At 54.7% G+C, this 27,204-nt stretch overlaps 10 protein-coding genes across 10 annotated transcripts; 7 read left to right on the forward strand and 3 right to left on the reverse strand.

The window, feature by feature from the left end:
• Window positions 1-271: 271 nt before the first annotated feature.
• On the forward strand, window positions 272-2,426 carry LTHEOB_6089 (uncharacterized protein; the record flags this gene model as incomplete). The annotated part of the gene is made up of 3 exons (XM_035515306.1): window positions 272-605; window positions 661-2,353; window positions 2,405-2,426. 3 exons carry the CDS (start codon window positions 272-274, stop codon window positions 2,424-2,426), a joined length of 2,049 nt encoding a protein of 682 aa, XP_035373220.1.
• A 697-nt stretch (window positions 2,427-3,123) lies between these two features.
• On the forward strand, window positions 3,124-4,701 carry LTHEOB_6090 (uncharacterized protein; the record flags this gene model as incomplete). The annotated part of the gene is made up of 1 exon (XM_035515308.1): window positions 3,124-4,701. One exon carries the CDS (start codon window positions 3,124-3,126, stop codon window positions 4,699-4,701), a length of 1,578 nt encoding a protein of 525 aa, XP_035373221.1.
• Window positions 4,702-5,397: 696 nt separating this feature from the next.
• Window positions 5,398-6,258, forward strand: LTHEOB_6091 (Mynd domain-containing protein; the record flags this gene model as incomplete). Its single annotated transcript, XM_035515309.1, has 1 exon — window positions 5,398-6,258. The coding sequence occupies one exon, from the start codon at window positions 5,398-5,400 to the stop codon at window positions 6,256-6,258; it is 861 nt and encodes a 286-aa protein (XP_035373222.1).
• A 522-nt stretch (window positions 6,259-6,780) lies between these two features.
• On the forward strand, window positions 6,781-8,667 carry LTHEOB_6092 (Heterokaryon incompatibility protein; the record flags this gene model as incomplete). The annotated part of the gene is made up of 1 exon (XM_035515310.1): window positions 6,781-8,667. One exon carries the CDS (start codon window positions 6,781-6,783, stop codon window positions 8,665-8,667), a length of 1,887 nt encoding a protein of 628 aa, XP_035373223.1.
• Window positions 8,668-10,742: 2,075 nt separating this feature from the next.
• LTHEOB_6093 (uncharacterized protein) lies at window positions 10,743-11,558 on the forward strand (the record flags this gene model as incomplete). Its single annotated transcript, XM_035515311.1, has 1 exon — window positions 10,743-11,558. One exon carries the CDS (start codon window positions 10,743-10,745, stop codon window positions 11,556-11,558), a length of 816 nt encoding a protein of 271 aa, XP_035373224.1.
• Window positions 11,559-16,854: 5,296 nt separating this feature from the next.
• Window positions 16,855-18,204, reverse strand: LTHEOB_6094 (uncharacterized protein; the record flags this gene model as incomplete). Its single annotated transcript, XM_035515312.1, has 1 exon — window positions 16,855-18,204. One exon carries the CDS (start codon window positions 18,202-18,204, stop codon window positions 16,855-16,857), a length of 1,350 nt encoding a protein of 449 aa, XP_035373225.1.
• Window positions 18,205-18,498: 294 nt separating this feature from the next.
• On the reverse strand, window positions 18,499-19,869 carry LTHEOB_6095 (uncharacterized protein; the record flags this gene model as incomplete). The annotated part of the gene is made up of 1 exon (XM_035515313.1): window positions 18,499-19,869. The coding sequence occupies one exon, from the start codon at window positions 19,867-19,869 to the stop codon at window positions 18,499-18,501; it is 1,371 nt and encodes a 456-aa protein (XP_035373226.1).
• Window positions 19,870-21,343: 1,474 nt separating this feature from the next.
• On the forward strand, window positions 21,344-22,870 carry LTHEOB_6096 (Peptidase M61; the record flags this gene model as incomplete). Its single annotated transcript, XM_035515314.1, has 1 exon — window positions 21,344-22,870. One exon carries the CDS (start codon window positions 21,344-21,346, stop codon window positions 22,868-22,870), a length of 1,527 nt encoding a protein of 508 aa, XP_035373227.1.
• Window positions 22,871-23,628: 758 nt separating this feature from the next.
• Window positions 23,629-25,020, forward strand: LTHEOB_6097 (Polyglutamate biosynthesis protein; the record flags this gene model as incomplete). Its single annotated transcript, XM_035515315.1, has 1 exon — window positions 23,629-25,020. One exon carries the CDS (start codon window positions 23,629-23,631, stop codon window positions 25,018-25,020), a length of 1,392 nt encoding a protein of 463 aa, XP_035373228.1.
• A 37-nt stretch (window positions 25,021-25,057) lies between these two features.
• Window positions 25,058-26,948, reverse strand: LTHEOB_6098 (uncharacterized protein; the record flags this gene model as incomplete). The annotated part of the gene is made up of 3 exons (XM_035515316.1): window positions 25,058-26,640; window positions 26,686-26,797; window positions 26,859-26,948. 3 exons carry the CDS (start codon window positions 26,946-26,948, stop codon window positions 25,058-25,060), a joined length of 1,785 nt encoding a protein of 594 aa, XP_035373229.1.
• Window positions 26,949-27,204: the final 256 nt, after the last annotated feature.

The raw sequence follows: 27,204 nt of genomic DNA on the forward strand, positions 1-27,204 counted from the left end.
GATTATCCAAAATCTTGAAATGAGGCTTCAACGTGGGGGCCGCAAAAGCAATGTGGTTTAACATAACCAGTAGGATCAACCCAACTCACGCAGACATGTTGGGGCGTGACCTGTCAGATTTTAGTACATTTTAGCATAGCCTCGCGTCTTGCAATGCCGCGGTTCACAGCCTCGTCGTACTGCAAGTCTTAGGAACCCATCTCGACGGTCGGAATGACTGCCATCTCGCAGCTCTCTGAGAATCTGGCGCCCGCCGTTTCAACCACCCAAGATGGAGTCTCGTCGTCCATCCGTGAGACAGAGCCATAGCGCTGAGGTCGAAATACCTCTGCTTCAATACCCGCTTTCCACCGATTCTCGACAGGACTTGGAACACCCAGTGGAATCGCAGGAAGGGATACCGAGACAGGACGATCTGCCCTCGCATCTTCATGAACCGGAAGGACGACTCTTGGAAGCCGAGTCCACTAGTAGCACGAAGGCGTCGAGCATCCGAAATTACGACCAGGCTGAACCATATTCTGAGCCAGTCACGTGCAACTTTCCGCCCCGCAATTTCGTTTCGCATCCTGGCCCGGGAGGTTATCAAAATCGAAACTCGATCAGTGCGTCAGCTATACATGAATTATCCATTCTGCTTCTAACATCTTTTGCACACAGAGTATGAGGCTCTCGAGGAAGACTCTGGAAGAGTCGGCTCCGACGCGGCTTCATGGCAACCATACACCCTCCGATGGTGGTTTCTCGCACTTCTCGCTGTCTCGATGTTGACCCTACTTCTCCTCGTGTCCCTGCTTCTTCACTACTCGGTCAAAAATGATGGACTAGGCACCGACGATGACTCAACCATGCAGCTCTTCGGATGGCGCTTCACCCCTTCTCTTCTCGCCGTCTTTTACGTCCAACTGACTGCGATGCTTCTCGATGACGTCAAGAGAACCGAGGCTTTCGCCCAGATGGCCAAGTTTGGAGGCGCTCCAGCATACGCAAGCATACTTCGAGCTCCTGGAGCATGGTGGAATGCTCTAGCCGACGGCTTCTCAAGGAAAGGAGGAAGAAGCTGGGTCCTCGTTTCCGCTGCCCTTATCAACATATTCGGGTTTCTGGTGGTGTCGCCACTGTCATCATCACTTTTGGAGCCGATGGACATTTCTATCAGCACCGATGGCCAATTTTCTCGCATGGCGCCCGAGAGTCCTATTTCGCCGACGAGTGGAAGGGAGACCATGTTGCGGACCATCGGTCATCTCCTACAGGATGTTTCGACTTCTGCGTGGATAAGTGACGACTACACAATCATTCCGTTCTGGCCCTCTGATCGACCGAGTGCTCCTCTGGGACCTTTCTTGTCAACGACTCCGCAGGAGTGGCAAGCTGAAACAACGGTCTTGAATACTGAACTTGACTGCAAGTCGATGTCGTTGGTCAGGATGAAAGAGATGAACGTCAGCGACATACCCATAGACATCACTGTCGCAGTTTTGGACTCTGGCGATGGATGCACGCATGAATTCCGCCTTGATCCGCCATTTGGATCTTGGTACGACAATAGGACCTTGGTTACAACTGAATTAACCCCGGCCAATTGGACTAGTGGTTGTGGAGAGAGGGAGTTTATTCTCATCGCGCCGACAAATCAGACGGCTATTCCCGTGGCGCGAATATGCTCCGCGAACTACTACATGGCTGAGATGAACGTCACTGCCCGCATATCCAGCACTTTTTCCGAGATGGTATTCGACGAAGAGGAATACCGCAGAAAGCGCTCGCCTATTCCTGAGAGCTTCATGGACGTCACGCTGGCTCAAAATTTGTCTCTCGGGTTTCCTTGGTCAGACTACTTGGTAGAGTCCTCATCGTCAATGAGCCGTCCCCCTAACACTGGCTTAATGGTCCTTTTCGGAGCTCTGTACAACTTCAACTTCAAGGCTATGGTAGACGACCGCGATTTACTCACTCAAGCCTCTCGTGTGAAGCAGAGAATTTTTGGCGAAGTGCTACAGTACTCTCTTCAGCAGCAGAATGCCCCCGAAAGGAGCATTAACGGGACTGTCACAGTTGTTGCGACACGCATTGTAGTGACAGCTGGGGTTGCCGTTGCTTTGGTGACATTCTTCTTCCTGTCTTTGTGCCTGCTGGCAGTAGTATGGACACTATCCGGTCATCGATTCAGGCCTCTCAACCTACGACAGGACCCCGCCACGACTACGGGTGTCGCCTCTTTGATAGTCAATGCGCCTGCTACGCAGAACTCATTCAAACACGCTTCTACGAAGGACGCCCTGCAAGAGAAACGATATTTCACCACACCTTCGGTCCTGCATGAATCAAGTGAGATCACGAGAGTGAACTCGTGTGCGTAAACCGTCAGACCTTCATTTGTTTATAGTCTAACGATTTACAGATACAACAACTACGGAAGCTAAACTCTCAAAGCCGGATTGGCGGCCGGCTGTACTTCGCTTACGAACACTGACGGCTTTTGTCCTTTTTCTTCTAGCCCTTGCAGTAGCCGTGATTGTTCTGTACAGCTTTGCTAAGCGGTCACTTCTCTACAGCGAAGCATTTGTATACGAAACAGATGTGTCAATCTTTGGGTCACATACGATAGCACCAATCTCTATTATTCCGACCTTACTGGCCGTATCAGTTGGATTATGGTGGGGTGCATTAGACGCAACATTCCGCCGGCTGCAACCATATCTATCCATGGCCGAAAAACCACAACCCCGCTCTCGCGGAATAGACTTGTCGTACCAGTCATCGTATTGGGCCTGGGCCGCCTTCAGGGCTGCAACAAAGAAACATTGGTTCTTATTCTTAATCACTATTGGAACATCCCTTTCGCCACTCCGTAAGGTCCCCTGCACTGATGGATGATAGGGTGTACTGATCTGTTTAGTAACTATTGCCATGTCTGCCCTGTTTGAGCGCACCCAAGGGAGCCTCATTCACTCTCTAAGTGCAGCAAGAAACCTGGAACTGCGTCAAATTCCCTTTCTGTTCCGAGCGGAATGGGAATTCACGGGCCAGGTATCAGGCACCAACAATGCTCGCATCGTCTCTAACCTCTATACCAATTTCTCCACGAATTGGTTATACAGTGCGACGCTACAACTGACAATGAACGGGTCCCAACCACCATGGAGCCGCGACGGCTGGAGTTTCGCCCCGCTCGATCTGTCTCAGATCGAGATACCGAACCCACCTCAGAATTCTTCTGTTGTTCCAGCGACCAACATCTCAGTCGTCACACCTGCCATCCGGGGCCGCATCGAATGCAGCCCATATGAAAACCTGAACAACTTATCAGCCTGGGTCACAGAGCGGGATCTGACAAACACATCACTATGGAACGCCAGCTCGAATCCGCACAAAATCACGACCGCATACGAACTAGGCGAGCTAACCTACGTCGGATCAGACCTGGCGTACCCGAACTTCTTCAACACATCCATCTTAGCCGACGACTCGACGCCCACATGCTGCGAGAACGGCAGCACCAACAGCTGGCCACCCAAAGGCGCCGCCATCGGCAACTGGTCGCCCGACCGCGGCACCACGTTCGAGCCGCCGTTCAACTTCACGACCAAATACATCTGGGGCAACCACTTCTCCGCGGACCTCATCACCGACAACATCTACACCAGCCGCACGCGCTTCCTGTTCACCGAGGTACCGCAGGTGCAAGCGCTGAAGTGCATGCCCATCATCGAGAAGAGCTCCGCCAACGTGACCGTCGACCGCCAAACGGGCAACGTCGCCAAGTTCGAAATTCTCGAGCCGCCATCGAGCGCGGATGAGGCGTGGAGCTACAACTTCGTCAACTACGGCGGCCGCGACGAAGTGAAAGATCCGACGGCGCCGTCGAACGTCACCGTCAGCTACGGCATCCTCTTCCTACTGTCCATGCTGCGCGCCGCGTCCATCAACGGCTACACGGGCTGGGACTTCGACACTGTGGCAGAGAACACGGATGACATGACGTTCAACTTCCGCGACCGCGAGCGCGGGCTGAACTTTGACTTGATGACGTACGCCATGTACACGCTGGCCTCTTCGTCCTCCTCCTCCTCCTCCTCCTCCCCCTCGTCCCCCTCGTCCTCGTCCCCCTCCTCGTCCCCTTCCTCCGCCTCGGTCGACCCCCACGCCCTCCTCAACCCGCACACCATGCTCTCCACCGCCCAAACAACCTTCACAACCTTCTTCCAACACTTCGTCTCGAGCAACCTCTCCGCCACGACCCTGACCGCCGGCAGCTGGGCCTGGCAGCCGCTCGCCGCGACGCTGCCGGGCTGTCTGTGGAACTACACGGGCGCGACGTGCGCTGACCCGATCGCGTGGCCGACGCAGCAGCCGCCGACGGAGCGCGCAGCGGAGGTAGTGGCGGCGACGCGGATAAGCTTGTTGCGGATGAACGATGTTGCTGTTTGGTTGGCCGTCGCGATCTTGGGCTGGCTGGTGGCGACGACGGGGGTGGTGGGGGTGGTGGGGCGGCGCGGGTATTGGGGGCGGTTGAGGGGGGATGTGGCGTGTGTTGCGGATGTGTTGATGCTGGTGGCGGGGAGTGGGGGGTTGTTGGGGGTGGTGAGGGAGGGGGGAGGGGAGGTGGTGACGAGGTTGGGGTGGTTTGGGGGTGGTGACGGTGGTGGGGAGGCGAGATGGGGGGTTGAGGTCGTTGACGGGCGGGATGAGGATTGAGGATGGCGATGTTGTTCTGTGTCTGATGATGGGGAAGTGGTGTTGGTAGTCGCACTTTCTGGTTTTGGGGCAATTACTTGAACAGGACCTCTCCACCACAAGCAGTACCGTATTTACAACGTGGCGGAACTGCAACGAAATTAGAATATATTTATATCTATAGAATGGTATCTTGTCACGGCTCGGGCTTCCGGTCCTCGGTGACCTCGACTCACCATGACGTCACGCGCCAGTTGTTTATAGTCAGTCACTCGTACGGTTTGCTTCGCAACCTGTCCAACCTCTTGATAGTAATCCGACTTCTTGATTTGACTTCGCTTTGGACCGTATCAATCTTGCGTTATGATAACCAACATTTCTTTTTTCTATGCGAGAATGTTGATATTTTCTGAGGTCCTGTTTGCTAGTCACGCTTTCCTTTTTCGAACGCACCTTCCCGGTTCTCATCCACCTGGATCGCGGGGTTTGTGCAGCTTCCCAAAGATGACGGTTGGCTCCTGTTCTGTCTCTCTGCAAAAGACCTGAGTTTCTCTCGCTCCATCACTCTCACTTCTTCAACCATCAATCGCCGCAGCTCATTCTCCAACCAACAATACCGCCGCACTTCATTCTTCCACCATCAGTAGCAACAATACCACCGTACTTCATTCTTCCACCATCAGTAGCAACAATACACTCACACCACATCTCCTCACCATGTCCACCACCGGCAACAGCCAACTCTGCAGCAGCTGCTTCAGAGCTATCACTCCCTGCGGCAGCCCCAGCCCCGACTTCTGCGCCAACTACGGCCAACAGGACGCCCGGGTGGTGCACCAGCGAGTCTGCGCCCTCCTCTCCGTCGAGCACAACTCACTCTCACCCGCCCACGCACCGCCGCCGCCCTGGCACCTCTCCCTCTCCGTCCTCTCCCTCGCCAGCGACCCGCCGCCGCCTGATCCGTCCTCATCCACATCCGCCGCCGCCCCCACCGCCCTCTCAGTCCAAATGCACGAACCCTTCCACCGCCTCTCCGCCCGCGACTGGCTCTACGACCGGCCCGAGCACGACGTCTTCCGCCTGCTCATCGACGTGTACCGCGTGCGCATGGCGGACCAATTAGAAACCAGCATAGACGGCACCGGCGTCGACGCCGACTGCGTCTGGAACGTCGGCACGAGTAGCAGCATCGGCGGCTTCACCCGCTTCCTGTACCGCATCTACAACACCGCGCCGGACCTGATGCCGACTTGGTGGAACCTCAACGCGCACGTGCAGTGCAGGGAGTACGGGATGCCGACGACGGCAATGCCTATTCGCGAAGGCGAAGGCGAGTGCGCAACCGTCGCCGCCCCCTGGCAGGATCTGAGGAGGATGGTGGGGCGCCAGGATGTCGTGAGGTTTTATCGCGATACGACGATGCCGAAGCAGATGGCCGTCTTTGCGGGGATGGTGTATGGCAGCAGCACCGGTGGCATGAGTACGGAGGTGACGCTGAAGTTGTGGGTTGATGTTGAGGAGGCAGAGCGGGGTAGACCGGGAGGGCCTTTGTTTGACCGCACGGAAGGTGCTGTGTAGTTAGTTACGCTCTTTAGCTTCGATGAGAATAATGCATGGTAGACTTTTATGGCTTTGACCCCACGTACGTCGAATAATCCCTCGCAGGCGTGTGACAGTAGCCCCTTATCGCTAACCGCCCATGATTCTTCTTGGAAAGTTTCAGCCTCGCGGTGTCTTCACGTATCCTCGCAATTTCATGCACACAGCCCCCGCTTGGCAAGCGCCACTACTGTCTATATATTCGTGCTCTGTCCTGTAAGTTCGTATAATTAAGCCACCTATTTCCTCTCTTCGCCTCGCTTCAGATCGATCCTCAGCAGCTACAACGACGAGCGTACACTGCAACATAACACGACCCTGTCTAACGTAGAAGAATCTCAGCCTTGTTAGGTAAGCTAAAACACCTCGTCGATCGTATTACTTTTACCAACCTTTATACTTACACTGTTGCCTCCATTCCGTTTGCTACATCTCTTGATCTCAATTTACTATACCTCTGAGACTCGCTAAGCCCGTTCCAGATAGTCAAACAGTGCCAGAATGGCAAGCACCATTAGCAAGCCTTGGTCGCCATCTGGTCCAAATTCAGACGTTTTTGAGCGTCATGCAGATTGTTTCGAGCTCACGCGAGCTGATAAATCGAATGAGGATACCGTACCTCTTGATCCATGCCGCGCAGGCTACTCTCGCGAGTTCGTTCCGCTCGATGCAGCTTTTATCGACCAGCTTTACGCGTGGATCAAGAGAAAGAAAGAGCAAGTGGGGATTACGCCCGAAACAGCCAGAGTAAGCGAAAGCTCTATCAGCCCCGAGAATGTCTACAAGCCTATCAAGGACCCGTACGAAGTACGGGTTTTGGAAATCCAGCCTGGTGAGTTCAACGATCCGCTCAGGGCTTCGCTGGCGCATTGCACGCTGGAATTCGAGTACCAACCAATACCGTTGGAAACGAAGACTGGAAGCGATGGGCCACACCGCACTGGAGAAACACGTTACGCCCTGTCAATGGGCTTGGAACGACTCGTGTTCTACACCGCTCTGAGCTACACTTGGGGGACCGGACGTCCCGACGCAACGATCGTGTGCGACGGCCAGCCTTTGGGTATCACGATATCCCTCGAGACAGCACTCCGCCACTTCAGGAGGAAAGACCACGCAATCGTCATGTGGATCGACCAGATCTGCATCGATCAAAAAAATGGCAAAGAGAAAGAGCAGCAGATCCCGCTGATGTCCCGAATCTACTCCCACGCACTCAACACCGCCATCTGGCTCGGCGCAGGCCTCGACGAACCAACCACAAACAACAGCGACGACGACGACAGCTCCGACCTCGACGCCACAACCACCGCCTTCGCCCTCCTCCGCCAAATCCACGCACGCTTCCGCTTCCACACCGACACGGTCAGCACGCCCGCCGACCTCCTCCGTCTCCGTCTCCCGCCCATCACCTCCTCTGTCTGGCTCCACCTGCGCGCCCTCTTCGCGCTGCCCTGGTTCGCCCGCCTCTGGGTCATCCAGGAACTCATCCTCTCGCGGTCGCCATGGATGGTCCTCGGGACCCACAGCAATGCCAATGCCCCCGACATCCTCGCCATGCCCTACAACGACTTCAGCAACGCGTGCTACGCCATCGTCGAGTCCGGTCTGCACCGCTTCCTCTCCCTCCACAGCGACGACGACGGTGCCGCCCTCGCCGGCTGCGAGACGCTGTACAAGCTCGACGGCAAGCGCCTGGCATACTCGTCGTTCCAGGAGCCGCCTGGCCTGTTTGCCATGCTGGTCGCGACGCGCTATGCGGCGTGCTCCGTCTCGCAGGACAAGGTGTACGGGCTGCTCGGCATCTGCGGGCGGGCAGCGCGGGATATCGGCATCGATTACGACCGCGGTGCGGGGGAGGTGTATCGGGAGGTCGCTGTGATGTTTCTGGACGACGCGGTTGCGGAGCTGGAAAAGGCGAAGGAAGCGGAGTACGATGCGGATTTGTCGTTGCATAGGCGCGGGGTATTTGACGTGTTGATTTGCGTGGATCGTGGGCCGGTCGGGGAGGGGGAGAAGGGGGAGGGGGAGAAGGGCGATATGCCGTCGTGGTGTCCGGATTGGAGGAGGGATCGGGTGACGGAGGCGCTGGGGTTGGCGACGAGTACGGCGAGCTTTTATAAGGCGGGGGGAGGGGCGGATCCAAGGCTGGTGGTTGGTGTTGGGGGCCGCGAGTTGAGGGTGGAGGGGAAGGTGTTCGATGTCGTTGGTGAGGTGAGCGATGTGTTTGCTGAACCGCATTTGGGGCTTCCGGCGGAGGTGGGTCGCGAGAGCGACCTCCTTGCTTGTCTCGAGGTTGTGCGCAGGTGCTATCCCTGTAGCGGTAAGTGTGCTTGTCAGGATCGGTGCAAGTATGCTAGTGGCTGCGGGATCTTCGAGGCTTTCTGACAGACGCTAGTTGTTGGAAAGGATGGATCTGGGAGGCAGAGATGTCCGCAGAGTTGGTCCGTGGTCTTCAGTCTTCTTTTGGACTATGTGACTGGAACGAAATATGCCCTCCCAGATCAGCAGTATGATAAGAGGCAGGAACTACATGAAGGCTGCGAAGGTAAAGTCACAGTCGCACATCTCGGGAACTGGGATACACACGGTGTACAGCTTGGCAACCAGTTGAACAAGTCTCTGGAGGAGCAGGGACATACTCCCGGAAGTAACATGAAGGAAGGCAAAAAGAAGAAAAAGAAGGTAAAGAAAGACGTCAGTCAGCGGGGCCTCGCAGAAGCATTCAAACACGTGCGGAAGGCCGCGCGGCACGCGATGCGGAATCGGCGGTTCGGAATCACCGGCAAGAAGTACTTTGGCCTTTTTCCGAACCATGCACAAGCAGACGATATCATCTGCGTATTTTCTGGATGTCATGTGCCATTTTTACTTCGTAAAACACAAGAAGATGAAACTTACCGGCTGGTCGGGGAATGTTACGTCTATGGAATTATGAGTGGTGAGGTAATAGAGATGGAAAGTATCCGAGTCAATTCCATTAAGCTTGTATGAGTAAACGTGGGATAGAAACTTGCTACACGCCAGTTTATTTCATCAACACAATCTTTGAGCATCGAGTCGTTAAGAGATGATGTGGCCACCTAACTTTCATCGCGGTCGTTCCAAGTACTTTGAAGTGTCATTGAAACTACACGTTTAGCCTCTTAGCAAATGAAGGCAATGGTGTGACACAAAGAACAGGGCATAAAAACATTAACATTGGTCAAGCGTTTACTCGCAAGCCAAAGCACGGGTCTATCGGTGGAAAAGTAAGGATAGAATTTCCAGCTGTAAAGCAGGGGAATATTCGAATTGTATAGCCTTTTACTCTGTGAAATGGGAGAAAGCGAATCAAAGGCGTTTTCACTCTGCTTCTTCATCTTGTTGTCTCTGCGATTAGTAATTTTCATTCTCGGTGAGGCTGAGGTAGCGGTGATGCGGTGGGCAAGGGTGAGAGGCTGACGAGATGAACCTGTGATGTATTGAGCTACTCGAAAGAAAGCACTAAATACCCACCTTGAGAGCGGCCAATGCGATTTCATCAGCATGCATCACGCCTAAAGACAGCTCGAGCTATGCCAAACGCCTATAGTACACCAATATCTTTATTATGCTGGAGAGAGGAGCACACTTCCAGATGCCATAGAGTCTCTTATCAGCACATTATACCGTGGCCTTTCCACGAACTGGCTGTACAGTGCCACGATTCAGCTGGCTTTAAATGGATCCCAACCACCTTGGAGCATGGACGGCTGGAGCTTCGTACCCCTCGAATTAGCAAATGCTATCGAAGTACGCCCAGTTCAAGATTTAGGGGCTTCTCCTTTCACCTCGGAGATCACAGTATCTTTGACCACTCCGGCAGTCGAATGCAGCCATCATGAAGAACTGACTAACACCTCTGCTTGGCTCACGCGGGTCAATCTCACTGATTCATCACACTGGAATGCAAGCTCGATCCCAGACGGACTCGAAACGGCGTATGAACTGGGCCCGTGGAGAGGTATGTTTTTCAACACGACAGTTCTGACGAATCATTTGTACTTTCAATGTTGTACAAATGACTCTATACAACAGAGATCTCGCTCTTTGGCACTAGGGTATTGGTCAGCAGATGTACCAGCCTTCAGCTATGTCTGGCCCTTTGAAGATTCCACCTGGCCTCTCAACTTCACGACCAAATGGATTCACGGCGATTTGAGGTTCGTTTTTGAGGTCCACGAATCATTTGTAAAGTCCGGTATATACGACAGTATTCCTTCTGCTCGAGCCCTTCACTGCCAGCCAATAATTGAGTCTACGCTTGCGTATGTCACGCTTGACCCACATGGTGGGAAGGTGCACTCTTTCAGCATCATAGACGAAATTAAAAACGCTACGGAGGCATGGAATGATGCGTTCGTGACTTAAAATGGCCCTGGCAAGCAATCCGTCTCATCGACAGACTATATAGGGCTGTAAGTCGACTTTCCCAGAGTGCAATGATGCGTTTCCTCCTCGAAACCATGGATTTATGGGAGACTGATCAATTTCTCAATAGCTATGGTATTGTGTTTATGGATGCTTTGCTCGGAAGCGTAATTATGTCTATGATGTTTGGCGATAAGGGCAGTGCGGAGCGTTTGGACGACAACACCTTCAGCTTCCGCGACCCGAACTACGGCCTCAACCTCGACTTCATGACGTATTCGATGTACGCAATGGCAAACAGGGACCCGACCACTCTTCTAGACGCCTCATTCATGCACCGTCAGGCTGAGAAGACCTTCTCCACCTTCTTCCAACACTTCGTGAGCAGCAACCTGTCAGCGACATCAATGTCGGCCACGACCCAAAGTTGGGCGTACCAGGAAATCAACGCAAGCCTCCCGTACGGCGTCAACACGATCGACAAGTACATCCCAAGCGAGGGCTACCTGCCCTTCCCGGCTCCATCCCCGCCGCCGTCCCACACGAATCGGACCGCCCTCGTCGAGGTGTCGACCCAAGTCGAGCTCCTGCGCACGAACGCCGTCGCCGTCTGGCTCAGCGTCGACATCCTCGCGTGGCTGATTTCCACGACCGTCGCCATCGCGGTGCTGCAGCGCAAGTACCTGCGCAACCTCGACCGCAACATCGAGTGTCTGGGCGACGTGCTCGTCCTGGTCGCGCACAGCGACAGGCTGCTGCAGCTCGTGCGGGAGCGGGGGCCGGATGGTCTGGAGAAGGAGAGGGATGTTAAGACGAAGCTGGGCTGGTTTGAGGATAGCAATGGCGAGCAGAGGTGGGGTATTGAGGTTGTCGAGGGGGATGAGTAGGGCTGTATTGCAGATTTTTCGTGCATGACGCTTACAGGGGATATGCCTGAGACACGCCGTGGGAAGCGGGGACCTACCCTCCTATAACCCTGAGCCACTGTGTTTGAAAAGATATTCTACTATAGGAATTTATTCTAATACTAAGCGGAAGTTTGGTCTCAAATTATCCGTAAAGTCTGACGAAAATAACTCTGACGAATGTGTACAACATGGCTAAAGAATACCCCTACTCGCGTATAAACTCCGTGTACACGTGTACTCTGTAAAATAAGCCCTCTAGAATAAAAATCATGATGCTTGCCCCCCCCAATAATAAACGGTAGAGCCATGAAGTTTTGCTGCGTTGAAAGATGAAGATTGCGGTCTGGCTTTATCTCCAAGCTATCCTCTATTCTTTTCTCATCCCTACATCCAGGCGGTGACATGTTGTCTTCAGCGTTTTTAAAAGGCTTCAAGATACCTCTCCAAGATGACCTACCACGGTTTCGGTCATGCATCAGTTTACATGGTAATAACACTCCCCGCAGCGTTATTTCTGCATGCCCAATTTGCCCGTAATTGTTCTGCTGGTCCAGAGGCTGCACATCCACTCTTTCCACAGTGACTTGCATCTTATCCGCACAATATGGGATGAAACGGACTCGGCTATTTGTGCTGACCCAGCTCCATGTAGGCCCTTGATATGTTGTTGTGCCAGCAGTCCCAACTGCAGGTTCAGGCGACAAGGAGTCATTATTCTCCCAAAGGAGATCAGATGGAAGATGACAGCGAAAAAAGCCCGCGACATATTGATCATTGAAAAAGGTACCGAAATATATGGCGATACCTGCGATGGCAACCAGTTTGTCTTTTTCTGGCTTGCTGAGCTTTGCAGCCGCGTAGTATTGGATGACTCGGCGCCATGCGTCTGAAATCTCGGAGGCCACGGGTCTGGAGGATGTTGGCACTTTGCATATGGAAAGATCATTGTAACTTCGAATTTCCTCTCTGTTCCCCAGGCCTGAAATGTATGATTCCGTGAGGAGATCGCCAGATCTGCATTCCCAGAAAATGCGGTCCGAGGCGAAATGTATGGTCCGAGGCGAGAGCATCCGCTCTTGGACTACCCATCCACGTTTTGAGAGCGTCGAGTGTGTAATAGCGTTGTGATAATCAGTTTCGTCGTCCAGAATAGCCCACATCTTTTCACCGGCCCCGTCTTTACAGCAGGATACGTAGCATGGTTGTACTATATCCGGATTACGGGGTTTGAAAGCTCCAATGTGAGGGTTTTGTGCGTGCAGAATTGAGATGTTAACTACCCCATTGGAGTAGACAGAGTTCATGAGAGGCGCCTGCTCGTTCCAATCTTCGGCGTGTCCAGGTCCTTCTTGTAAGATGCACAGGCTGTCTATCCATAAGTATCGAATGCCGAGCCGCTGGGTGAAGAGAATTGCGTCGCGGAACGATTGCGGTAATTTTTCAACGGGCAGCCGCCGTCCAAGTTCTCCCTCATTGTTCGAAGACAGACGGAAGAATGGGGTGGATCCCCAGCAATGACTGAGTGTCGCATACTGGCTGCATGGTCTCTCTGAGGCAGTCAAGATAAGGTGACTCTCATCTGGACTAAGATCAAGCAGCCGTTTCGGATAGTACGCAGGTGCTTGAGCATCACACTCACAAGCGCTATGTGTCTTCAAGCAAATCTGGAGCCAATCAAGCGCCTGCCTGGCAACATCGCTGTGTCCTGTATTGTCAGGAATATCTCGCCAATAATCGTCATGCCTGACACGCCATGGCTGATGAAGGAGGTCCATATCAGATAGGGCCTGGTAGTCTTTGCGATTCTTTGGGTGTTTAACATCAGGACAAGGTACAAGGGAAAAGGACTTTTCAATATTAAAATCGCTGATCCAGTCCGCATCATTTACTGCTTCGACGAGGAGTGCGATGGGCCACAGTGTGTATATAAATTTCCAGTCTCGGGAACCTTTGTTCTGATCAAGTTTCCGGGTTTCTGGGAGAACATGGTGTTGAACCGCCAGACAAATTCTGCAGCCAGAGCTTGCTGCCATTTCAACATGTTCGATGCTTGTGTGATGCCGGCCTGATGAATATGCCTCTGCCTGGTGAAATATCGATAAGCACACTGCGCAGAGCATGGTCGACAGGCTGGGGATGGTGATGATGCGAAGGATAGCAAGTGTTTCGTGAGATGTTTGCGATGAGGGGAAAGCAATAAGCAGGCACCTGCTTATCTACCCCGCTACAGGCAGCAGCCACAAGGATCAGCCGATGCGGAGTTCAGCCTGATCAGTACGCTGACACCTCAACAGGATATTGATGTTACACAGTCCCACAATGCGCCGAGCTGCGTGATTTTGATTGGATGGCACAAAGGATGATAATCATATGTAGTTTAAATATTAAGAAAACGAAATGTATTGCGTGGTGGTCGCTTTGAACCCCTCGGATTGATTAAAAAAGTTTTGGACTTAATGGTTTGCCGTTTGAGAGGTCTTTAGAGAGATATTAAACTGCGAACTGGCTGATTAGTACTCAAGTAGACAACTATCGGGGAATCCTGGCTATTGTACGTTTTTCAATGTTTTGGCCGACACGTAGACCAAAAAGTGGTCTACGCAACAACTTCCCGATTAAAAGGAAGAATCGTTCTTTGCAAACCATGACTACTCCATGTACCATGGGTACTGGGGCTTGAGGCTGAGGTACCGTAGTGGTGAATCCACTGGTTTATTTTTAAACATTCTCAGCTCTGTGCTACGAAGAACTATCAACGTTACATGTCTAGCACTTGATGGTTGTACGGGGGCCAAAAGTAGCCGGCTCAGCTCTTAAAGAACACCTTTCGCGAGAGTCTGTTCCCGCGCATAATCCCAACTTCTCAGAGTTTCGCTTACAGACTTAACCATGGACAGTGCTGATGAATATCAATACAAACCGCTTGAGAGCGATCGACATATACCATTGTTGAAGATCCCCCGAGGCTCGCTCTGGAAAGAAACCGGCAAGGCTGTCGTTAGGCTCATGGGAAAAGACATTGAAAAGCAGTTGCAGAAGCACAAGAAGATTGCTTCCATTCAGCAATCGATAAGGGTATTGCTTTATACTAATCGATTCGTGTTTCCAGCACACCAGAGACTGCACGAGGTACAAAAGAAACTTGCAGAAGCGGCAAAGGTCTGGGCTACACGAACGCGTACGCCAGGTAAGAGAGCCTGGCCCACCCTTCCATTTGTGTATGAATGCAGCAACTCACAAGGTTGGCCATGGTGCTTCAGATAAAGGATCCGACCTATTCACCGGTTTTGATATCCTTCACGTTAGCCTGGACAATGCACCTCCATTTGAGGCCGTGTCCTATACATGGGGCAGCTACGAATTGGCTGCAAAGATTGCTGTGTCCAGACTCGGCAACATCCATATCACGAAGAATCTGTCGGAGGCTCTACCGCATCTTATCAAGCAATCATGCACGCAATTATTATGGATCGATCAGATTTGCATAGACCAGAAGAATGAGGAAGAACGGGGCCATCAGGTCAAGCTGATGCGCGACATCTACAAGGGCGCATGCACAACACTTATCTGGCTCAACCCACATCATACTCATTTCGAAACTGCGAGAGAGCACGGGAGGCTTGCTCTTAGAACTCTTGAAGCATCTATCGGCAAACTCGGTTCGACCTACTTTCATGCCGTGCCTTTCCGAAAAATTTTGGGTGGTTTCAGAGTCGACCTTGAAGACCGCGTTCTCGCCCATATGGTAGATCTACGAAGACTTCTATCTCCGGAATTCAAGAAAACCTTGACCGAAGTTCTCCAACGGCCTTGGTTTTCGCGTGGCTGGATCGTCCAGGAATTTGTCTTCTCGAGAAATCCGATATTCATCCTGCACAACCAAACCATGCGCAATGCTCAACTGGAAGGTCTCGTATCTCTAGCTTATGCAATCGGGATGACAGACTTGAGCGGGGAGGTGGGAGCGACGGTGAAAAGTTTAAGGGAACTTCGGGCAATGCTAAAGGAAGAACAGCCGCCCAGATGGGTGGTCTTGCTATGGACCTTGAATACCTTTGGCGAGAGTTACGGTACCGCGGAGCTCAGAGATCGGATTTTCACATACCTCGGTATCTGAAAGCCCAACGACTTCGAGCCGGACTATGGACAACCTATTGAGCGGATCTTCCAAGATTTCATCATGCACATCGCTCAGGAGACAAAGTCACTCGAGTTCCTCGGATCAGTCGCGATGGACTGTGAGCGTAGATTCACTCAGCTCTCAAGCCTTCCATCGTGGGTTCCCGATTGGATGGCGCGAGTTCAGGAGCCATCAACAGTTTGGCTATACTTTTCGGCCGACTACGGGGAGTCTAGGACCCGGAGATGGAACGCGTGTCGATCAAGAAAGCACTTTCATTGCGAAGTCACCATCGGAAACCAAATGACTGTGCGCGGCAAGATATTCGACCAAGGAGCGGCTGTGTCCGGCAAGAGAATCAGCGAATACATCACAGACAGAAATTTCCAACACATCACGACAACAAACCAGCAGCCTTGCTCCCTTTTGCATGGATTGACAAGACTCGGTATTCTGAATTCAATATGGGGCTTGATAATAACACCAGACTGTCCAAATGAAGCACGCAGAAGGGATCCCTTTGGAAGAAAAATACAAGCCCTGTCTCCAAAAGAGGTTTTGGATCATCTCGACAACCGTTGGCACATTCAAGATGGGTACCGTGCACACCCGGGAACACCTATGTGGGACAAAGATGCCATGGTAGAAAGCCTACTGAAGACCGTATGTTGTCGTAGTCTCATGGCGACTACCGGCGGACGTATTGCATGGGTGCGTAGCTGTTGTGAGGAAGGGGACGTTGTGGCAATCATTCATGGCTGCAGCGTCCCAATGGTATTGAGGAAGACCGATGAGCCTGGCTGTACATACAAGGTGGTCGGAGACTGCTATGTAGATGGCATTATGGATGGCGAGGCGGTTGACTGGGGAGAGCTGGACGCGGATGAGATAGTTCTCGTATAGCTAAGTAAATGTCTATCCCGCTTCACATACACTCACGAAAGTCTCATACCTCGACCCCTTCCCTCCTCCGGAGTAATATCTAGCTTCAACATTCTCTTGATACGATTTCCTGTTTATAAACAACTCACTGGCTTACTCGTAAGACAACCCAAGCATGGACGGCCTACCGCCTATCCTCTATTCCTCCACTTGGTGTGTACATTGTCCTTTTTAAAGAAGATCCCGTGCCAGTCCGATATCCTTCCCCCAGTCTCAATCGACATGAGATCCCCAATGCACCAACCCCCCCTCCCTAATCCCTCCCCACGCCTCCTCAACCTCCTTATCCCCCTCCCCATCCCCCTCCAACCCCGTCACATCAACATAACTCCGCGGCAACCACAAGTTCCCCTCCCCCAACGGGTCCTCCTCGCCGAGCCACTGGCAAGCCGGATAGAATACTCCCGGCGCCGCGTACACGATCTTGCAATGGTGAAACTGCATCTGGAGCGAGAAGGCGCGCAGACGCGGCATGCGCGCGGCGGATACGAAGCGCGCGGCGGAGAGAACGAAAGTACGGAACGTTTCAGCGGCGCCGGTCCAGCGATATAAGGGCCTAGGCCTGCCGTCGTCGTCGGAGTCGCCGAAGCCGTCGTCGGCGTAGTCGGCGATGTCGGCTGGGTCGGATGTGATGTTGCCGTGGAAGTAGGGTGTGCCGTCGGGTGCGCATGCGGCGAGGGAAATGGAGATGCGCTCCAGGCGGTGGAAGGAGGAGGAGGAGGAGGTGTTGTCGTCGGCGAAGAGAGCGGTGCTGAGGGAGATGGCGCCGCAGATATCGAATGTGCGCAGGTTTGGGCTGCGGCGCAGCAGGCGGTTCAGCGCGAAGCTGAGGTGGTCGTTGGTAGGGTCATCCGGGAGGAGGATGTTGGGCGTGTGGCGGAAGAAGCGGCGCGACCAGCCGATGGCGGGGGAAAAGAGGGTGATGTGGACGAGGTGGGAGGTGTTGTGCAGGTTGTTCAGAGCTGCGGCTAGGCTGTGGCGGTTGCGGCGGCGCTGGTCCAGGTCCAGGCCTGGTCTTTGGTGGTTGAGATGGACGTCGAGGCGCTGGAGGTTCGGAAGACGAGAGGCAATGTTGATCCAGCTGCTGTCTGAGATGCAGACGCCGCTGTCCGGACATAGTGTGTGGATTTGCGGTACGCTTTGGAGAGAGTCGAGTGCCGTTAGCTCGAGGATGCTGCGGCGGTAGTCGATGCGGGGGTAAATGTTGTCTTCGACGACACTGATGCTTAGTTTTATGGGGTTGGCGCTCGATCCAGTGTCCCAGCGGGACAGAGCAAAGAACAGGTCGTGGATCGCTTTGGTGAAGCCAAGGCTGTTGCGCTGGCGTTCGGCGACAGTTGGTAGGGCGATGAAATAGTCCAGGAGTCTGAGGATTCGGCGGCGAGACCCTGTGACTATCGCGACGAACTGATCAATGTCGGTGCTGCGGATTTCAAGCTCTCTGAAAGTGCGACGTTCGATGAGCTCTTGGAATGTGGCCGAGATGGTGGCGAACGGAGCAAGCTCATCGCTGCCAAGGTGCAAGACGATGGTCTCCAACAGCTCGTACGGAAGCGAATTCATGTTTCCAAAATTTGGATGTTGAGGTTGAGGAAAATTCAAGCGCAGAACCGTGACTGCTTATATGGGCAGCCGCCTGCCGCTTTCACCCACAGCAGAAGGCACGTCTGTTCACCAGGTGATATCCATCGCACCTCTGTCATGTGACTGACAATGCTCACCGACCGATATGTGTTTGAGACAGCTGCTATCTGCAACACTACTCTATAAGAGAGTACACTGTTTGAGTTGATTCAAGAGCTCGCAACAGAACGACGTCCATCTGTAGCCGCCCTCCTCCAGTCCATCGACAGCCATCTACTCCAGCTCAACGTTTGGATATTCCGGCCACTTCCATTCCAGCACCCCTCCCTTCCTCACCCCCATCCACGCCTCGGCAATCTCCAGATCCCCCGCGAACCCCGGCATGTCGATGTTCGTCCTCGGCGCAACGCACGACGGATCCTTGTCCGCCCCAGACCAGCAAGGGGGGTAGCCATAAATCAACGGCGACGACACGCCGGGAGCCACGTACTGGATCAAGCCCTGGGTCGGCTCGCCGTCAGCAGGATTGAACAGGGGGTACGCCCGAAGCTGGAAGCCGTCCAAGCAGGGCATGTGGTGGTGCGCCACGGCGCGCGCGGCGGCGAAGACGAGTGGGCGCAGGGCCTCGGCGGCGGCGACCCAGCGGAACTGGTGGGCGCTTTCCTCCTGCATGGAAAGGCGCTGCATCATGTAGTCGTTGTCGGCGTAGTTGGTCGTCGAGACTTCTTCTTCGCCGACGCCGACGGGCGGGTAGCCGTGGAAGTAGCGTGTGCCGTCGGGCGCGCAGGGGGCGATGTCGAGCTCGATGACTTCGAGGAAGGGGAAGTGCGTGTTGATTCCGTCGGGCAGGTCGAAGAGGGCAGGGCTGATGGGGACGTCGCCGCTGATCTTGAAGGAGTTGAGGCATGGGCTGCGCATGATGCGGTTCAGCGCGAGGCTCAGGCGGTCGACGCGGTCGGGCTGGAGGACGTTGGCGGTCGGGCGGAAGGTGCGCGTCCATCCGAAACTGCGCGAGTGGAGGTAGAAGTGGACGAGGTTGTCGGTGTTCAACTCGTTGAGACCGACTGCCAGCTTGTGGCGGTTCTCCCGGTGCTGCGCCAGGTCCTGCCTTCGTTTGTCGTCGATAACGACACTCACTTCTTCGAGGTTGGGGAGGCGTAATGCCAAGGCCAACCAGTTGCTGTCGGAGATGACGGGGTGACGGAAACCGAAATTGCGGATCACCGGCACGATTGGGACGTCGTTGATGGAAGTGAGGTCGACTATGGGGTCGAGCGTCCAGCCCTTTTTGAGCTCGCGCTCCAAAGCGGCATCGACGATTACTCTCAGATCTGACCCGGCGCTCCAGGTGGAAAGAGCATGGAAAAGGTCGTGGACACCCCGTGAGACCATCATGGTGTTGATTTCGACGTCCAGAGTAATCAGCTCAATGTTGAAGCACAGGTCCCTAAGGACGCGGCGGCGGGATCCCGTAACTGTGGCCATGAACTTCTCAATATGTTCGCTCCTCACGGTGAGCTTTCTGAACGTGCGAGCCTCGATCTGGACCTTCCATTCGCGTGAGACGGTCGAGTACCGAGCAAGCTTAGAGTCTGGAATGTAGGCGACAACATTGTCGAGCAGCTCGGCCGGAAGCTTGTTCATGGTCGCAGAGGGTGATGTTCGAGTTAAGGAGGAGAAGTCAAGCGTAGAGCGGTGGATAGGTTTTATAGCCAGCCGCGACAGTTCTTCCAAGGCAAGGGTGCACGTGCACATCTGCTCACCAGGTGTTATCGATCCCACCGCTTTCATGTGACTGACGATGCTCACCCATGTGTTATGGCTAATATTAATCAGGTCGAAGGGAGTACCAGTCTCATGGACGTAGCCAGCCATGTTGTCGAGTATCTCTGAGGGAAGTTCATCCATGATTATAATCGAAGATGGATGTTGACACGGGCTGACCTTCGAATTTTTCTATCCCACTCAGGGCATATTTCGAGAAATATAAGTAAGGGTTTAGGAGAGGGAAATGATATATTGTAACACGGTAGGGAGACTATTGCGTATTATATAGCATGTAATTGATCATATTTGATCTGAATGTATAGGGCTAGATGGATTATATGAAACATAACTCGCTATATATATGCCCTTCTAAAAGATATGCTTGATACTCTTGCTTGGAAGAAGTAACTGAATGTCCTACTTGCAAGCCAATCTGCTTGCTTGATGTCTTATTATCAAGCAGTCAGATACGGCCGCTTGGTAAGCGGTTCAAGCAAGCGCGCTTGCTGGGAGCCTTAATCTCACCACCGCCTCAGCCACTCGCATGCACCAGCTATATCAGATCTGCCGCCAACGGTCTGTCATGTTTGCGTCTTTGTAAAAGGATACGCAAAAGAGGGAAGAGCCCGGCCACTGACCGACAAATCCAGCTCAATGAACGTCACGGCATTTTGTTTTTCACAACCCCCGCTTGCTGCTGCTAATATTTTGCTTGGCAACGGTTATATCTACATAGCCAACTAACATGCTCAAACCAATCTTCGAGCTCTCTCCTCCGTCGGCCTGGTTTGAAATATATTCTACCCGAACAGTGAAAACGATATTAGCTGCGTCGCCATACTTACATGCCGCATGTATGCGAGACGTTTCCATTGTTCAACCCATTAGTTAAGATTGGGTTTTTGTTTCCTCTATCCGCTTCTAACCGGCTGAGCGCCGCAAGCTAAGCGCGAATATTGTTGAAATTAGCCTATGAACTCCTTTATACGAGGTCGGTTCCACTAGGATTGCAGCAGAGGTCCATTTGAAGCATCATGAATGCACGATGTAAACGTGAACAACGGCATCTAGACAAGCGATTCAGCACCCCACCTTGTTGTAGTACTAAGTGGACCGCCCTTTTGATAAGAAATTCTAAGCCGGAGACAATCGGCAGTGCAGCGGGCGGCTAACCAGATAGAGAAGGACAATTTAGATGATGTGGGCAGGCGGTGCGGGGCGCGTTTCCCTTTCGGGTGCGCGGATACGCACGTTACGTGTGCGCGAGATGATGCGAGCTTCTTAAATGTTCAAACAGAGAACATATTTTTTGTCACAATAATAGCCCTGATTGGTTGCGAATTTTGTTGCTATGCGTATAGCGTGTCTCTTTCCACTTCTTTTGCACGCCGCTGTCGCAGCTGCAGCAGACGGCGCTCCAGCTTTGAACCTAACCTTGACACCACATTTCCCACAAAATGGAACCGCTTCGCTCGACGGCGTGCTAGTCATCGAGTCCCCCGACGTTGGAAGCAACGAGACGCTCGTGACGCTGCCCTTGACCATCACCTCCAACATCCCGACCGCAAGATACGATGGCGACGCCCTTCAAGCCGACGACGACGATGGCCCCTTGCCATTGGTCATAATTGACGACGAGCCCTCAAACATCCAAATGAGGTACTGGAACACCACCCGTGCAACCAGCGGCAATGTCACGGTCCGCTTCACGGCATATCCTCGACAAGTGGAAACAGACGACCCTTTCGGCCCTTTGTTCGACATCCGCCAAAACGACAACGGCCTCGTCGGCTCAGCATGGGCACTCGTCCCCACCCCCTCCTCGGACCAAAGCACCAACTACACCATCAGCTGGGCCTGGGACCTCTCCCACTCCCCCTCCTGGACCCGCGGCGTCTGGACATGGGGCGAGAGCTCCTCCTCCTCCTCCTCCTCCTCCTCCTCCCCCATCGTTTCGGTCAACACCCTCGACCACCTCCAATACACCTTCTGGGCCGTCGGCAACATCACCAGCTACCCAGCCGCCGACTCCGCCTCCAGCTCCGACTTCGGCATGTACTGGCTCGTCCCGCCCCCCTTCAACACCACCGCCGTCGCGACCTTCGTGCAGAACTTCTTCGCCTTCTCGACGTCCTTCTGGCACGACACCAGCAACGACCCGTACCGCGTCTTCGTGCGGTGGAACGCGAACCTGATGGGCGGCGGCACCGCGCTCTACCGGTCCTTCACCTTCGGCTGGAACAACGCCAGCACGACGGGGGAGCATGATCTCGAGCTGCTGCTGGCGCACGAGATGACGCACAACTGGCCGACGATGGAAGGTAGTAATGCGAACATCACGAACTTCGTCGAGGGGTCGGCCGAGTTCTACTCGCTGCGCCTGATGTGGCGCGGCGGCTTCATGGACGATTCGGCGTACCTGGCCGAGATGAATAGCCGCGTCGCGTACTACTACAACGATCCGTACGTCAACGCGTCGGACGCCGCGGTGCAGGATGATCCGTGGGGCGATTTGCGGCTGCAGAAGATTCCGTATGGACGCGGGTTGATTTGGCTGGCGAATTTGGACGCGGAGCTGCGGGAGAGGTGGAACGGGACGGTGAGTTTGGATGTGCTGGAGTTGGCGCTGTTGGAGCGGTATAACGACGGGCTTTCGTATACGCTGGAGGACTTCTTTGGGTTGCTGCGGCAGTATCTGGGCGAGTATGCTGTTGCGGAGTATGAGCAGATTGCCACGGGCAGCCCGTTGCTCAAACTACGGGACGGTAGTCTTGGGCCTTGCTTTGATGTCGTTCAGACTGCTTCTAACCCGGTCGTCTGGCAGTGGCAGTGGAAAACTGGTGCTAATGCCACCAACAGCACTACTTGCGTCATCTGATCTGGGTTGCAATGAGATGGTCAAGGCGAGAAACTGTTGCCATTGGTTTGCAGTGTAATGCCGACGGATTTGGAATTGGGACAGTTCATTGAATCGCATTTTGTAGATAACTCTTATTTCCGTAGATAACCATACAACTTCCATTCATAGAAGAAGTATCTGTCTTGCTTCATTCGATCGCAAGGAGGGGTGGGCTACAGTAGACGCATTGGAAGGCACTTGATACACGAAATCAGCTTCACCAGATAAGACATTATGCGTACCCAACACGACCGTCCAATGACATACCAGCAAATTTCCCCACGTGATGGCATCATCTAGCGGACTGGTCGGTGCATCCACGGGGAAGACGAGCAAAACTGGTTGCCGATATCTCCTAAATGATTGGCCAACTGGCGTCCGGCCGATAGCTTCAACTACCCATAACCTAAGCGATAAACAAATTAACGATAGCCGTCGGATGAAATACCCCTCTGCACCTGTTCATAGAGATAAGCTATATTGTTCCTGCATCTGCCGCTGCTCGAGAGCCGAAAGACTTTCGTGCAGTGCGGTTGCGAGCACCGAAAAGGGAAATAACAGGTCAAAGCGCGCGCTCCCGCTGACCTCTTCGGGCAACGATCGTCACGACGACCAAAACCCACGGCCGAGATACCAAAAAAAAAAATTGCGGGAAGCTCCAGATCCCCCACAGCTCTACGTAGATTTTAAGAAGGGGGGGAACTCGACAGTAAATGTTCGAAGACACGCCCGCAACCATGTCCCCCAACCCCTTGCACCTCACCGCCGCCATGGCGGTGCTAGCAGCCCAGCAGGTCTCATCCCAAACCTTCACCCTCGCCACCAGCGGCGACTTCATCGGCGAACTCGTCGCCACAAACAACACCCGCGTCACCGCAGTATGGAACCTCATCCGCGCCGCCGACTTCGGCTTCTTCAACATGGAAGGCAGCCTGTTCACCTCCAACATGTCCACCTCTTCCTCCAATTCGCCGGACGGCACCATTATCTACCCCGCCTCCGAAAACGGCAAATCCAACACCTACGGCGACGTAGGCGGCGGGCCGTACTACGACCCCTCCCAAGCCACTCTCCTCGCCGCAGCAGGCTTCACCCTCGCCTCCCACGCCAACAACCACGCCTTCGACTACGCTGAAGCAGGCATGTTCGCGACGCAGCACGCCCTCTCAGCCGCCAACGTCACTTTTGCCGGGTCGGGCGCGTCGCTGCAGGAGGCGCGCAAGCCTGCAATCCGCCAGAGCGTGAAGAACGGCAACGGCACGCGCCTCGCACTCGTCGCGGCGGCGGGGACACACACCCTCCAATCCGTCGCCGGTGCCGGCGACGACGAGTTCCGGCCGCGTCCCGGCATCAGCGCGCTGCGGGCGAGCGTGGTGACGGTCGTCGACGCAGCCGGCTTCGCTGCGATCAAAGCGGTCGCGCGGGCGCAGGGGCAGGTGCTGGGGGACGACGACAGCACGGCGGACATCGTGTTGTATACCGGGCAGTACCCATACGCGTGGTCGACGTGGCGGCTGGCGAGCGACGAGCAGCCGGTCGGGCTGGCGTGGGCGGTGAACGAGGACGACTACGTTGGGATACTGGACAGCGTCCGGGCGGCTCGGGACGAGGCCGACGCCGTGGTGTTCTCGCTGCATGCGCACGAGTCGTTTGCTGGGGTTGATGATTCGGCGAACCCGCTGCCGCTCGAGGCAACCGTGCCGGCGGCGTACACGCAGAACGTCAGTCGTGCGGCTGTGGATGCGGGCGCGGATGTCGTCCTCGTGCACGGCCCGCACCACCTGCGCGGCGTCGAGGTGTATGCAGGTAAACCGATCTTCTACGGCCTGGGCAGCCTGACGTACAGTCTGGGGTTGAACTACGCTGGTTACTCGCTGCCGATCGAATGGGACGACGGCGTGGTGGCGGTGACGCGGTTCGAGGACGGGGTGCTGGCGGGGGTTGAGCTGCATCCGCTTGTGCATGGGCAATTGACGAATGATACAAGTGATCCGGAGAGCGCATTGCCTAAGATAGCGCCGCCGGCGCAGGCGGTGCGGATACTGGAGCATCTGAAGACCGTGTCGGAGCCGTTCGGGACGACGATTGAGGTTAGGGAGGGCGTTGGGTATGTGGAGTTGGGTTTATGAAGGGAGGAGGATGTCTGTTGCCTTTGCTGTATATCAATCATTGCATCTCAGCCTCCACAGGCGGCACGCAATCACTAAAAAACCGCCCGTCCGCCATCCGGCCGTGCAAGACGACGTACTCCTTCACCTGCGCCGCCATCAGCTCGCTGTTGTTTTCGCGGTGCGTCGTCGACATCCAGAACACGCTCCGTCCGCGCCCGCGCTCGCGCTGGAGCACGCGGATGCACGTGCGGGACAGCGAAACGGGGTAGTATGCGCCGTCGCGCTCGATACCAGCGGCGGCCAGCCGCGCAGCGTAGTCCGCGGCGAAGGCGAGGGGGTCGACCGTGGTGTCGGCGTCGGCGGCGCTGCTGCAGAGCATGCTGGCGGCCGTCAGCATGTATAGCATGCCGTGGTGGTAGGTGTTGCGGCGGGCGCATTCGCGGGCGTCGAGGCCGGCGGCGATGCGGAGGAGGAGGTGGAGCCATGGGTCGGCAGGGGAGGAGACGGTGGAGGAAGAGGAAGGGAAGCTGGAGAGTGGCCGGAGGAGGTGGCGGAGGAGGGGCTCGGAGCAGAGGAGCTGGGCGAAAGCGTAGGAGGCGTGGTGCATGGCTTCATCGCTGCTGGAGAAGAGTATGGGTTCCAGAGTCGCTGGGTGTTCTGAGTTGGCCGAGGGGGGCAGTGGTGGTGATGGCTCGCATGCCTGTAGTTCTTCTCGGAGCACCTTCAGTTCTTGGTAGCATTGATCTTCACTGAGTGTTGTTTGAAACTCGTCCTGGAAAACGCTAGCGGAGTTTGGATAGGGGGCATCTCGCACAATCGAGTGCCAACGCAGCATCTTTTGCAACAACGCCTTCGGGGAGCAGTCACCTACATGCATGCATTGACACAGGAGAATGCGTCCGACTATGCGTAAAGCATCGCATGAGACGAGTGCAAGTGTTTCCCTGGATGAAGCATAACTCTTGACTAGAGGCGCGACGGTGCAATCGCCGGCGGACTCCTGTCGCATCGGACGGTACGAGGAGGACATGGACCTGAAAAAAGCCCTGGCGTGCAGGTAGGAGCGCAGCAACTGAAGACCAAGCTCTGTCTGAGCTAAGGTAAGATGGTTTTCGAGAACAGTAGCCTCCAAATTGTGGAAGTGGCTGCACCAGTTCTCGACCGTGTCGAGGTCGACTTTCATGTAGAGGAGCAGGAGAGTGGTGGCAACGGCTTGTTCAGGTGGAATATTAGAGCTGGCCTCGGAGGCTTTGGACGCATGGTCAAGGGCATGCGCAGCATGAGACTGGTGCGGGATCCACCGCGAGCCGTCGTAGCGGCCGTGGAGGTTGGCCAGGCTGGCGGCGGCGAGGGATATTGCTGCGTGGCGCACAGGGGACAGGCTCAGCATCTCTTGTTCAAGCGCATGCAAGCCGCCAGGAATGGTGTCAAGGACGATGACGGAGAAGTGCGCGAGGTACATGCGCTCCGGTACTGAGAGCGCGGCGAGCGGTGGAGACGGTACCAGTGGGACAGGCAGACTCGACGGACTGGGCCAATCCAAGAAGAGCTGATCATCGCCGGGGTCAAAATTAAACGGCGAGCCAATACCAAGGTCCATGAACACGAGGCCGCCCGAGTCATCGGTAGCTTGCTGATCTGTTGGCGGGGGAGGCGTCGCGGGTGGAGCCGCCGCCTGCTTACGCACCCGCTGGGCGGCCCAGCCAGTGGCATCGCGGAATTCCCAGGCGATGCCGTATTCGCACGCCTGGCCGCGATCAGCACATCGACCGCAGCTGGGGCGCGCTTCATCGCACTGGTGCACCGTCAGCGAATCCAGTGGCGTGCGCATGGAAAGGGTTAAGCATCTACCGTACCTTGCGTCGCTTCTGGCGGCATAGCGCGCATCCCGAGCGCGTGCGCACGATGTTGGTCTTTTTGACGCGCGCTGGGGCGGGACCATACATATTCGAGGCGTTATGATGACGCTGGCTGGAGTGACGTTGCGGGACGCACGAGACGGGACAAGTGGGACTGTCTTCGGCCTCCCCCCGGCTGGCCTTTCCGTTTCGGCTTGCCTCCGCGCCTGACGTCGGATGTGTGCCGACAGCTTTGACGTCTCGAAATATATGATGCACCAAAATTTTTATTTGCGAAACAATGTCTATATGCGATTTAGCCACATCAACTGCGCATGCAGCACGAACGACGATGCAGCAATGT

Source organism: Lasiodiplodia theobromae (assembly GCF_012971845.1).
Source record: "Lasiodiplodia theobromae strain AM2As chromosome Unknown scaffold_17, whole genome shotgun sequence".
In the NCBI taxonomy this organism is placed as follows: domain Eukaryota; kingdom Fungi; phylum Ascomycota; class Dothideomycetes; order Botryosphaeriales; family Botryosphaeriaceae; genus Lasiodiplodia; species Lasiodiplodia theobromae.